The following is a 14,244-nucleotide window of genomic DNA, read 5'->3' on the forward strand; positions in this document are numbered from 1 at the left end:
TCTATCTATCTAATCTATGTGTGATGCTCTATTCTTTCTGTTCTAAATTGTCGGGTACTGGTGTATGCCGCTGATGAATTGCCGGCCGGCTTTTTTAAAGAGACGGGTGCATGAAAATCGGAGGGCACTAGTGTGTTCCAAGTGCCCTGCTATGTTTTTCATGCACCCTCTATATACCCTGCCTGCCTGCCTATATATTTTGCCTGACTGACGTTTAAGCACCGTTCCCATTGATTTGGGCAATTTTTGACCATCTGCAGACCGCCGGGGGGGACCACCAGAAAAATGCTCGAGTTTCCCATAGACTTACATTGGGCTCGTTGCTCGGGTCGCGCACCCAAGTATTCCAATGTGCTCGACCCGAGCTTCGAGCACCCGAGCATTTTAGTGGTCGCTCATCACTAATCAAAACCCATACCTGGAAAGAAAAGCCCTAATAAAATAGGTCATCATATAAGTTAAATAAACTAAATCTTATAAAGAATCTAATTCTAGCAATTTAAATCAATATACAGAATTAATTACAAATCATTTTTATTATCCCAGTGCTGGTATCAGCATCAGAAAAATGTGTGCAAATGCCAGTGCCTAAAATAAAGAAGTACTGAGTAGTGATCAGGAGGGTAGACAAGGAGGCACCACTGGTTCTGTAAGCTTATTTATACAATACATACATCCATTTTTTTTATCATACATTGATTTTATTATTTTTTTTATCCCCATAGGTGACCATTGCTGGCTTTTATCAGGCAGGATCCGTTATTGCCAGTTATTGATTCTGCTAATTAGCCACCACATTGTGCAAAGAAACTGGAGAGTTTTAGAAAGACATGAGGTGCCGCCACAGGGGCTTCAAGAAAAACATTTTATAACCTTATTCACAATGTGTTGATTTTACCAGCAGGCTGGAGCACGCTCAGTATTTGGTCAGTATTTTACATCAGTATTTGTAAGTCAAAATCAGGAGTGGAACAATCAGAGGAAAAGTATAATAGAAACACGTCACCACTTCTGTATTTATCACCCACTCCTTGTTTTGGCTTACGAATACTGAGGTAAAAAACTCACCAAATACTCAACGTGTGCACGTGGTCTTAAAGTTTTTTTTTTACTACATTGACCATGATGACATAGAGAGGTGGAGGTCCGACACTTGGTACCCCAACAATCAGCTGTTAGCAGCTTCGGCAACAGCAGTTGCTACATATTGGGATAGGATCTTGGAGATGGGAATACCCCTTTAAGTACACTGTTGACATGTGGCCACTTCTGGAGCAGGTACCTGCTAACTGGTAGGGTCGTTTGGGGTCGGACATTTACCGATCTGCTATTGATGGGCTATCAGTAAGCTGGTTCATCAGTATCATTGTAGTGGAAAAACCCATTTAAAGAGGATCTTAAGATATACAGTATATGATATTGTGTCAAGCTGTATTAAATGGACATCATATATTGGTGAAGATGCTCAAGACAGCCTACAAATGGGTGATGGAATTGGTGGACAGCTAAGCTCTGGCATGCTCATAAAATGCTTCAGAACTTTACTTTTTAGACATTGACTCTAAGGAAACATGAAGGGGAATAAAAGGTAACATACAGGTACTTATATAAAGCAATATTTCTTTTTTTTTAGCAACTTTATCTAATGTATTTGAAAAATAATCATAGAAACCAGACAATCCATTTATAGTTATGATGTTAGAATAGAAACAATACAGACAATACAGAATTGTATACTGGCCATAAACTAATCATCCCATTTAATAAGCTACTAAACAATGAGTTATTAAGAATAGGTGATGCACAAACTATTGTGATTTCCATAGTGTTCTGATGACAACAGAGAATGGGGAGAGAGGAATTTTCACACATTAATCCTCCTGGTTGGATTCTGACTTCTTATCATTTCAATCCGTTTCTCCAGCCTTTCAGCCCATTCATTCCGAAGCCTAGAATTAGAAAAAACGGTTGTGGTTTAAAACATTTGTAGTAGAAAATTTTACATTTCAATCTTAAAGAAGCTCTCCCACTAAAGTGTTTATCCTCTTAATATATTAGAGTCATCATATTATATAGCACTGTGTACTTACAATTGCTCATTTTTCCCTTTTACCCAGTTAATTCTTCTCTTTTCTATTAGGTCTATGACATTACGTGATTAAAAACTGACTAGCATTAGAACCCCAAATGCTTGCAGGAGATTATCACTAAAGGTCTAGTTGACTTGTGCCATGTAGTCCTTTCTCTCTGTCTAACTCCAACCCCACTACTGATTGGCAGCTTTCTGCCTATGCACAGTGATCACTGCCAATCAGTGTTTTGGGTAGGGTTTATATTCAGAGAACTGCGAGATCTGCAGCAGATTATAAAGGGATTTTATCAATACTGCAGCAAACAGCCCAGTAAGTGATTCATCACTGAAATTAACGTCTATGTCCCTAGATCAATGGGGGGGTGGAACCTCAGGTCTGCGGGCCATTTACAGCTCGCGATGACCTTTTCTCCGGCTCACAGATACCTGGGGACTACAGTGCTTGGGCTGACAGCCGTGTTTTGATGGCCACCTGCCTTCTTGCTTTTTGAGCATGTGAACGCAGCGATAACTGAACATGTGCAATTTCAGATTACATCCTGACACCAGTGCCAGCATCAAGGCTTACTATGTGGGTGGAGTTAGCGTACAATTTGTTCGGACACTGAAGGATGGTTTAAATATCCAAATGGTCCTTGGCAGAAAAAAAGATTCCCAACCCCTGCTTTACATTATGCTGCTTTCAGATTACATAGCAAAAAAACTAGTACTAGATTCCATTTACACCCATAGCTTCATGTTAGAAGTATTCCCCAATGTCAATGACCTCTATCAGCATAATGATTCACCCAACACATTGAAAAAAAGGACACCTTCAGAGATACTGCATAATGATTGTCCCATTGAGTCAGAGCTGCTATGGGGGACAAAAGGGGATTCTACACAATATTATACAGGTGTGATTGCTGATTGGACTGTCCTCTATTATCTGTATATTTTTTTATTGTTTTTCTATTTTCAGATATGCAAGTCTCAAAGAACTATTTGTATTAAAGAAAAATAGGTGGTAGGATACTGTTGCTCGGCACAACCCTATCAGTCATGGTAATAGAGTTGAGTATAAGAAGTCAGCAAATTTTTATTTTTTTTTACTTTCGAGGAACGGACCATAAAAATACAAAATAAAACAAAGACAAGCTAAATAAAAAAAAAATCACCATAAAAAAACACATGCAAAATCAAAATTAATGTTCGACAATAACAAACACTAAAAAATGTCTGTTTTAGGCCAACACTATATGACTGATGCCAAAAATTTGGTTTACTGTGAAAAATAGCTTTTTTAACATTTTTTTTAAAACTATAAAGACAAAAATATTCTAAAATTGGTGAAAATATGTGAAAAAAAATAATAAAAAACAGGAATTGTCTGGAAGAAGAAATCATATAAAAGTCAAGTTTTAAACACAAAAATATTGTGTGTCTGATCCTGAAAGCCCAAAATACTTTGGACCAGTGACGAACACAAATAGAAGAGCGCTCCTGTGCACGTGAGGGGCCCGCTGATGCTATTGCAAACTTGAATGTGCAAGGACACACATTCAGCTGAACTATATTGAGGTTCAGGGGTCCGTGTGCTGCAATACATGCTGCCAGCCAATCAGAGGCCAGCAGTTGACATCGGCGAACACATGACTGAGGGCGTATAGCAGTGACGTCATGTGCTTCCAGTCGCTTGCACGTTGAAATTAGTTGCCGGCTTCATAAGAGGAGGCTGCGCAGGGGGAAGGTGAGTAGAATCATTTATTTTTATTCTATGCATTAAAGAACAGCAGCAGATTGGAGGACATAGAATCATAGAATCATAGAATGGTAGAGTTGGAAGGGACCTCCTGGGTCATCTGGTCCAACCCCCTGCTCAAAGCAGGATTCACTAGATCATCTCAGACAGATGTCTGTCCAGCCTCTGTTTGAAGACGTCCATTGAAGGGGAACTCACCACCTCTCGTGGCAGCCTGTTCCACTCATTAATCACCCTAACTGTCAAAAAGTTTTTTCTAATATCTAATCTGTGTCTCCTCCCATTTAGTTTCATCCCATTGCTTCTAGTCTTTCCTTGTGCAAATGAGAATAAAGATGATCCTTCTACAATGTGACAGCCCTTGACATATTTGTAGACAGCTATTAAGTCTCCTCTCAGTCTTCTTTTTTGCAAGCTAAACATTCCCAAATCCTGCAACCGTTTCTCATAGGACATGGTTTGCAGACCAGTCACCATTCTGGTCGCTCTTCTCTGAACTTGCTCCAGTTTGTCTATGTCTTTTTTAAAATGTGGTGCCCAAAACTGTACACAGTATTCCAGATGAGGTCTGACCAAAGAGGAGTAAAGACCGATAATGACTTCACGTGATCTAGACTGTATGCTTCTGTTAATACATCCCAGAATTGTATTTGCCTTTTTTGCTGCTGCATCACACTGTTGACTCATGTTCAGTCTATGATCTATTAGTATACCTAAGTCTTTTTCACATGTACTGTTGCTTAGCTCTATTCCTCCCATTCTGTATATGCTTTTTTCATTTTTATTGCCCAGATGTAGTACTTTGCATTTTTCCCTGTTAAAAACCATTCTGTTGGTTGCTGCCCACTGCTCCAGTTTATTTAGGTCTTTTTGAATCCTCTCTCTCTCTTCTCTAGTATTAGCTATCCCTCCTAGCTTTGTGTCATCAGCAAATTTAATCAGTTTACCCTCAATTCCTTCATCTAAATCATTGATAAAGATGTTGAACAATACAGGTCCCAGGACGGAGCCCTGTGGTACCCCACTTGAGACAATCATCCAGCTGGATGTGAAGCCATTTACAACCACCCTTTGAGTCCGATCACTAAGCCAGTTATGAATCCACCTAACAGTTGCCTGGTCCATTGCATACTTGGTCATTTTTTCAATAAGGATGGTGTGATATACTTTGTCAAATGCTTTGCTGAAGTCAAGATATACTATATCTACAGCATTTCCCTGATCCACCCAGTCAGTGATTCTGTCATAGAAGGAAATTAAGTTAGTCTGACATGACTTGTTAGTTACAAACCCATGCTGACTCTGGTTAATCACTTCATTCTTATCCATGTACTTACATACATGTTGTTTAATAATTTGTTCAAAGATCTTTCCTGGTATAGAAGTCAGACTCACCGGCCTATAGTTCCCTGGGTCCACCTTCTTCCCCTTTTTGAAGATAGGAACAACATTTGCTCTTCTCCAGTCTTCTGGGACTTCTCCTGTTCTCCAAGAATTTTCAAAGATTATGGAGAGTGGTTCTAAAATTTCTTCTACGATCTCCTTCAGTACTCTGGGGTGTAATTCATCTGGACCTGGAGACTTGAACTCATTTATGTTAGCTAAATATTCCCTCACAATCTTTCTGTTTACAGATAACTTGGATTCCTCTATTCCTTTAAAAGGACAGTGAAGATCAGTTGATGTTACATTTTCTTTCTGAGAGAAAACAGATGCAAAATAGGAATTAAAAAGTTCGGCCTTCTCAACATCCTCTCTTACCATTTCTCCATTTTCATCCTGTAAAAATCCTATAGCATCTTTGACTTTTCTTTTACTTTTGACATACCCCCAAAATCCTTTTTTATTGCTTTTGACATCTCTTGCAAGCCTTAATTCATTGTCAGCTTTAGCTAACCTGATACGTGCCCTACAGGATCTGCAGACTGCATTATAATCTTCTTTAGATATGCCTCCCTCTTTCCATTTAATAAACATTTCTTTCTTTCTTTTTAGCATGTGTTTAAGTTCTGTGTTCATCCATCCTGGTTTCCTTAAATGCTTCCCATTCTTCCTACTTTTCGGGATTGTTAACGATTGTGCTTTGAGAATTTCATTTTTAAAAATTTCCCATCCTTCCTGGACATTTTTGTCCTTAAGGACATCCAGCCATTGGATCCCTCCTATTCTCTTTCTGAGTCTCTTAAAATCTGCCTTTATAAAATCTAACCTTGAAGTTTGAGTCGTCACATGTCTTCCTCCTCTAGTTATCCAAAATTCTATAATAGCATGATCGCTGCCTCCTAGGGTCCCAGCCACCTTTACCTCCTCAACCATTTCCTCCCTGTTTATAAGGATTAGATCCAAAGTAGCAGATCCCCTTGTTTTCTCCCCTACCTTTTGGAAGATAAAGTTGTCAGCAAGAGAGGATAAGAATTTGCTTGACCTGTTAGTTTTACTTGAGAGAGATTCCCAACAAATGTCTGAATAGTTGAAATCTCCCATGACCACTACGTCATATTTTTTGGAGAACTTGGTCATTTGATACATAAAGAGTTCATCCATATCTTCAGCTTGCCCAGGTGGCCTGTAGTAAATGCCTACAATGGTGTCCTTTCCGTTGTTCTCTCCTTGTATTCTTACCCAAACAGTTTCCACAGAACTCCCAGTCTCTGAAGCTTCAATCTCTGTGCAGATATACACTTTTCTAACATACAATGCAACACCTCCTCCTCGTTTATCAAGTCTGTTTCTTGCAAATAAGTTGTATCCTTTTAGCCTTTTATTCCAATCATGTGTATCGTCCCACCAAGTTTCAGTGATTCCAATGACATCATATTCCTTTTCCTGCATTAGTAGTTCCAATTCTCCTTGTTTGTTGCCCATGCTTTGTGCATTTGTATAAAAACATTTTAGTTTGTGATTGGTTTCTCTTCCTCCCATATTTTTATTATTTAAATTGTTTTGTCTTTGTTCTTCCTTTCCACTTCCAGTAGCAGAGATCTCAATAGTATTTGTCAGCTGTATGGCTTTTTCTGGCCTTTTGCTTCCCTTCCCACATTGTTCTAGTTTAAAGCTTTTCTGATGAGTGTAGCAAGGCGACTTCCAAATACATGTTTTCCAGTCTTCGTAAGGTGCACCCCATCTCTAGCAAGTAGTCCATCGTATAGGTAATTCATTCCGTGATCCAGAAATCCAAATCCTTGTTGACGGCACCATCGACGTAGCCAGTTGTTCACCTGTAGAATCTTATTCCACCTCATTGTTCCATGGCCATCCACTGGGAGGATGGATGAGAAGACCACCTGCGCTCCCAATTCTTTCACTTTCTTGCCTAAGTCTTCAAAGTCACTGCAGATGGTTTCCAGGTCCTTTCTTGCGGTGTCATTTGTCCCCACATGTATTAGCAGGAATGGGTAGTGATCTGTAGGTCTGAAGAGTCTTGATATCCTGTCAGACACATCTTTAATTTTTGCTCCTGGAAGACAGCACATTTCTCTTGAGGTTATGTCTGGTCTGCAGATAGCGGCCTCTGTTCCTCTTAACAGGGAATCCCCCATGACCACCACTCTCCGTTTTTTCTTCACAACATTCTTCTTTCTCCATCCAGGAGGATTCTGAGGGCTTACAAGGTTATTCATTGCTGGCAAAGTCTTATTTTGCTGTATTTCTTCATGGTTCTCCTGCGTGAGAGCCTGGTACTGGTTCCTGAGCAGTATGGGTGCTGACTGCCTCTCGATCCTCCTGCTTCTGTGGGTCACATGCTTCCATTCCTCTGTTTCGTCAGGTGCAGTTCGAATTTCTTCTCTTTCTGAATCATGAAGAGATAATTCTGCTCTGTCTAAGAACTCTTCACCTTCCTTATTGATTTTCAAGGTAGTTAACCTCTCTTCTAGATTTTGCAACTTTTCCTCCAACAGGGACACAAGCTTGCATTTCTGGCATGTGAAGTTTGGCTTTTCCACTGGCAAGTCTGTGAACATGTAGCAGGATATGCAGCTCACCAAATGGCTCCTGGACTCTTCCATGTTCTTATTGTTAATGTTCTGAAAACAGTGAAAAAAGCTTAAAAAAAAAGCGGTTTACCGATGTCCTCTTTTCAGCTCCAACAGCCAAAATCCAGTGTTCTTTGAGCTCACGGAGACTCTTCACTTACCCCAAAATGCAGTGGGAATATGCAAATTATCTCCTCAGGACTCCTCCCCTGGTTTGCCGATGTCCTCTTTTCAGCTCCAACAGCCAAAATCCAGTGTTCTTTGAGCTCGCGGAGACTCTTCACTTACCCCAAAATGCAGTGGGAATATGCAAATTATCTCCTCAGGACTCCTCCCCTGGTTTGCCGATGTCCTCTTTTCAGCTCCAACAGCCAAAATCCAGTGTTCTTTGAGCTCGCGGAGACTCTTCACTTACCCCAAAATGCAGTGGGAATATGCAAATTATCTCCTCAGGACTCCTCCCCTGGTTTGCCGATGTCCTCTTTTCAGCTCCAACAGCCAAAATCCAGTGTTCTTTGAGCTCGCGGAGACTCTTCACTTACCCCAAAATGCAGTGGGAATATGCAAATTATCTCCTCAGGACTCCTCCCCTGGTTTGCCGATGTCCTCTTTTCAGCTCCAACAGCCAAAATCCAGTGTTCTTTGAGCTCGCGGAGACTCTTCACTTACCCCAAAATGCAGTGGGAATATGCAAATTATCTCCTCAGGACTCCTCCCCTGGTATACCAGGATGGGGGATATATGTATCAACAAGGGACACAGGATATAGGACATACTGTCACGGCCAAAAGTGTTGGCACCCTTGAAATTGTTCCAGAAAATGAAGTATTTCTCCCATAAAATTATTTCAATTACACGTTTTGTTATACACATGTTTATTTCTTTTGTGTGTTGGAACAACACAGAAGACAGAGACAAAAAAGGCAAATTGGACATAATTCCACACAAAACCCCCAAAAATGGGTCGGGCAAAATACTTCATTTTCTGGAACAATTTCAAAGGAGCCAAAACTTTCGGCCATGACAGTATATACCAGGATGAGCCCAGGCTAACTGACATACAGTACAGACCAAAAGTTTGGACACACCTTCTCATTTAAAGATTTTTCTGTATTTTCATGACTGAAAATTGTACATTCACACTGAAGGCATCAAAACTATGAATTAACACATGTGGAATTATATACTTAACAAAAAAGTGTGAAACAACTGAAAATATGTCTTATATTCTAGGTTCTTCAGAGTAGCCACCTTTTGCTTTGATGACTGCTTTGCACACTCTTGGCATTCTCTTGATGAGCTTCAAGAGGTAGTCACCGGAAATGGTTTTCACTTCACAGGTGTGCCCTGTCAGGTTTAATAAGTGGGATTTCTTGCCACTCGCTACAAGGGCCCATACATCTGACCAACATGTGGGGCGTATGGTGTGGGGGGAGGCCCAAGGCCAAAATTTTGCCTCCGGGCCTATCGGACTCTAGTTATACTACTAGTATTTGGTAAGTTTTTGATGTTGCAGATTTTCTGCAGCATTTCTGCTTCTATTAGGTAAATTAGCTTACTTGCATTTTTACACTGCGTTTTGAGTGCATTTTTATTCAAGTGTTTTTATCGTGTTTTTATATGCAAATATCCTCTTCGGAACTCTAGTGCAACCTAGTCGCACCTACTGTATGTATCAATCCTAAAAGTCAATATAGACCCCCTATCGAGCCTTGCCACATGCCTTAGCGTTTTTGATTATTTTTAGTATCTCACATTTTACATAAAGCTGCTTCATTTTTGATACTTCCTTATATTTGGTTTCGACAAAACTTTAATGAAAACAATCATGTGTGGATTATATATGTTTTAGTATTTTGAGAGGCACTAAAACCACATATTTGTATTTCACTTGCAGATTTTCTGCATTCAATGCAATTTTAGGGGAAAATTCTGCACATAAAACTCAGTGTACTGAGAAAAGAAATTTGACTTGTTGTTAATTTAAAAATGCACCGCAGGTCAGTTTACAATGAGCAAAAAAATTACACAGTGGGCATGAGATTTCTATAAATCCCATCTATTTTGCTAGCACTGTAAGACGTTGCGTATTGAAAATATGCAGGGTTTAAAACTCATCTTGGCAACTTAATAGCGTTGAGCGAACGTGCTCGGATAAAGTGCTATCCGAGCATGCTCGGTCTTGTCCGAGTATCTTTGGTGTGCTCTCCTAATATGTTTGAGTACCTGTGGCTGCATGTTTTGAGGAGATAGACAGATGCAACACATGCGGGGATTGCCTGTTTGTTGGTCAATCCCTGCATGTGTGGCGTCTGTCTATCGCCGCAAAACATGCACGTTATCCGAGCACGTTCGCTCTGGACCTGATCCAGTTAATTTTTCTTATATCCAAGACCTGTCAAGAAAAATATCCCAATTATATCACAGTGGAACACTCTTGAGAAATGTGGTTAGTAAGCATTCTTTGTTTTGACACTATTTCCAGTCCTGTGGTTTCTTTAATTAGGAATATTTCTGGCGCCTGGTACTAATATTATGTAAAGAAATGATTGATGCTTTTTATTCTACTTTTATTTAAATTTTAATGTAAAATATATATAACCAGTATTGTATAACATATGCTTTGGCAGTATTATAATAGTCTCTAACACATATAGAAAAATTAATGGAGAAAACACTTCTTATTTTTTCTGCTTAACCTGCTGTCAGAAATACATCATATTGAATATTAGTGAGGATTAAATCAGAATAAGAAGGCTTTGTGTGTCTGACGTCCACCTAGAAAACTTCAAACACGTTAGTTTGTCTATCATTAATTATTTCTGTTTGTTCGGTCTCGGCCATAGCAATAAGTGGTAATCTATATTTAGCAGAAACCGTTTCCATTTGACTAAACTGAAGCAAGACACTTTTTATGTAGTCCCAAATGTGTTAACTAATCATGGAGTTAATTAGGATTATTGCGCAGCACAGTTGGAAAATATGCTTAGCCATCAAATTTATTTCCATTTTAAGTAATTCATATTTAGTATCACATATTGTTTTCCCCACACACCTGAATTGCACACGTGATCTCTAACAATGGAAAAAGTCTATATTTTCTTAACTGAATTTTATCTGCTGAGGGTGATAAAGGATGTCACAATTTTTCTTTTTCCACCATTATATTGGGTGGTTTGGCGCATAAAAATGCCAGGAAAAACTCTCACAAAACACTAGAATTGTCCCATTAATATGGGAAACCGATATGATGTTCACATGTTCAGACTTTTGAGAATCTTTTAAATGCTTCAGTCATTCAAAGTTGCCAAAAGTTTAAAAGAAGTAACGTACATTTTTTAGGCATTTTCTTCTTGGAAGACTTTACAATACTAGTGAATGGAAAGGCTAACAAGACACTGGACGTCTTTTTGAACATTTTCCCAACATTTTGACTTTAAAAAGCCAGCATTTTCTTTGTTGCTTTACTGTCCAGAAAACGCCAGTAAAAAGTTGCACTGAAAAAAAGCGCTAAAAAAAGCACTGCTGGAAAAATTAATAAACAAATAGACTAAAGGATACTAAAAAAAGACATTTACAGATTGCAAAATGACAGTGAAAAAGTGATTCCTGAAGCATCTTCTGCTTCAAAAAAGGATGTTTTTGACTTCCATGAAAAAGACACAATCTAAACATGCACCAAAGGTATGTGCACACAATGTCATTTCCAAGAGGAAGACACTTCGAGGAAACAAGAGAAATTTTTTTTCCCAAAGCAATTCTTTTTTTTCGGTCCTCTTTGGCCACGTGCACACGTTGAGTATTTGGTCAGTCTTTTACATCAGTATTTGTAAGCAAAAACCCGGAGTGGAACAATCAGAGGAAAAGTATAATAGAAACACGTCACCATTTCTGTATTTATCACCCACTCCTGGTTTTGGCTTACAAATACTGAAGTAAAAAACTCACCAAACACTCAACACGAGTTCCTTTCTCGACTTCTTTTTTTTCACCATTTCATAGTTTTTTCTCAGTTTGTGGTTTTTTTTAGCCATCCCATTGTGCTGTAAAGCATAGAGCATCTTCAGAGTGTAAAACTCCTGAAGAATGATCTGCTCATGTTTTTTAATCACTTGGCATCTTTGGAAATATGAAGTGCTTAAAAGACACTCAAAAGACTGAACATACGTATAACCAGCAAGTTGTCTTTCCAAATAAGCGCATTTTCTTTTGAGCATTTTGTAGGCCCTTTTTCAGGCGGGTTTAGAGTGAACTCGCATGAAAAAGACATTGTGTGCACTTACCATTTGGCTATGTGTAGAATTTTCTTGAGGAGATTTTGGAGTGCATGAGCTCCAAAAATTTAACAATATTGCATAAACCTTGAGTCTCCACTGCTGATCCCAGTGTCTGACCTTGGCTGCAGTGCTGACGTCATGTCTACAGAGAAGCAACCAATTAGTGAGCTCAGAAGCTCTGCCAATGTAGATGGAGCACCCTACTTAAGGCCGCTGTGCTCACTGGCTGCCGTGTTGACAATGTGATGTCAGCACCGCAGTCAATGGCAGACACCAACAGCAGCAATGAAGGCTGGCTGGTGGACCTGAGGAATGTGAGTACAGCATGGTTTGTGTTTTTCATATCAAAGTGGGCTGAAAGGAGCCAACCCCTTTAATCTTTGAAGAGTTTTTTGAGCATCAGGTTTTGAATAACACCTGGTGGAAAAAAAAAGTGCATGTTACTTCTTTGAAACAGATTCTTGTGGAATCCACTCCAAATGAGGCATTATTAAACCAGTTGGCTACTGAAAGTGCTTTGATAATAGTACTCTTCCAAAACACATCACAATATTTGAAAACAGCTTTGGAACAAGAAAAAACTCCCACAAAAAAAAGAATATTTCTTTACGAAGTTTCATTTTTAAATGCCTTAAAAAACTCCATCTGCATTCAGCATTATTGCGGAAACCTCATGTGGTGTACAGCATAGAGAGGTTTTGTCCTCCTGGAGGACTATAATTTGCATCATGGTGGCTAAGCTTTCTGTCAGAATGAGCCTCTTCCCCTTCTCTAATTACACACACAAAGTTTCCCAAATAAAAATATTTAAAAAAATGTAACAGTGGGAAATAGTTTGTCACAACACCAGGTGGTGGTCAAGTTTACACTCATAGTTGAAGGTTGACCCATACATGCGGACAGGCAGATATTTGTCTTGCCAATTCAATTCACTCATTCTCAGGCTGTCCCTCTGGTAATTCTCACTCAATATTCCTTACCTATGGCTGAGCTATGCTTCCCACCTGAAGCAGTTTTTTATGTTTGGAAGTGCAATAGGGAGCCTTACAGTCAGAAGGCTGGCAGCTCCCCTCCTTTTTCATTGATCCCTTTCAGATCCAGCAGTCAGGGGGAGATCAACATCTCCTTGTTTCAGTCTGCCTTTCACTACTGACATCTCTTTCCTGTGACTCTTCTCAGCTTCAGTCATTGGATGACTGCAGCTTGTTCCAGCTCTTTCCAGAAATTTTCTGCATACCAAGCAGAGTTGAGTTATAACACCATACAGTTTACCCAAAAATGTGAGTATTTGCATGGAACACACTATACATCCGGTATCCCATAGAGAAGGCCACTTTGAGGGATACTATATGTTTCCGCTCTTGAAGCGTGTCATCACCAGCATTCCGTGAAACGGAATACTGGTGATGATATAAGGGCAGGATTTCCACTACTCATCCAGCTTTTGGGAAAGGTCGATATTTTTAGCGCTGTAAACTTGTAAAGTTCTCCCTTAGTCCTCACATTGTCCTCACATTGAAATCAGCTTACTGCCTTCGGTAGACAGCTTTCATTCGGTCTTCCACAATTTCATTCGCTTCTTGCAGACGTCTTTTGTGGTCTGCAACTCAATCTGTCAGTGGAAGGGGATTATGGCGATCTTCCATTTGAACATTTAGTTGAAGGTCTGCAGGCAGGTTTCCTGGACACCTAAACATCAAGTAAGGCCTCTTTCACAAGTCCAGATATTTCCAGTACTGAAAAAAACAGTACCGGAGATATCCGTGTCCATTTGTAAGTGTGTATGATACGTGTGGCAACCGTGTGGCGCATCACTATCACACGTACCGGCGCCTGGTAATCAGCGGTACAGTTAGCGCTTTTCTCAAGTGCTGGGTGCTGAACACTGCTCTCATCATTGTACCCATGCCGACGCTTGCAATCAGCTCCAGCAGGGGACAATGTTGAGAGTAATATTCTGCTCCCACTGTGTCAAAAACCTGTAAAATTATGAATAAAATTTGAATAAAATTAAAAACCTGTAAAATTATGAATAAAATAAAAACCAGCATTGAGCTCACCGAGCGGTGTCCTGTCACTCAGTGAGCTCAGCGGAGGACCGGGGCCTGCTCGCTGGAGCACGTCATTCTCCTCAGCGTGTGCGGCCAGATGGATTACAGC

General features: G+C 39.8%; 1 protein-coding gene across 1 annotated transcript in view; it reads right to left on the reverse strand.

Moving 5' to 3' along the window:
- Nucleotides 1–1,744: 1,744 nt before the first annotated feature.
- LOC141166377 (protein FAM240B-like) overlaps nt 1,745–14,244 on the reverse strand; it is a 183,455-nt gene continuing 170,955 nt past the window's right edge. Inside the window, exon 3 of the mRNA XM_073653010.1 lies at nt 1,745–1,949. Coding sequence (XP_073509111.1) covers nt 1,865–1,949 — 85 coding nt within the window. The 3' untranslated portion in view covers nt 1,745–1,864. The remainder of the gene's footprint in view (nt 1,950–14,244) is intronic.

Source organism: Phyllobates terribilis, unplaced genomic scaffold (genome assembly GCF_046119375.1).
Source record: "Phyllobates terribilis strain yellow unplaced genomic scaffold, ASM4611937v1 Scaffold_1__5_contigs__length_1240528914, whole genome shotgun sequence".
Lineage (NCBI taxonomy): Eukaryota > Metazoa > Chordata > Amphibia > Anura > Dendrobatidae > Phyllobates > Phyllobates terribilis.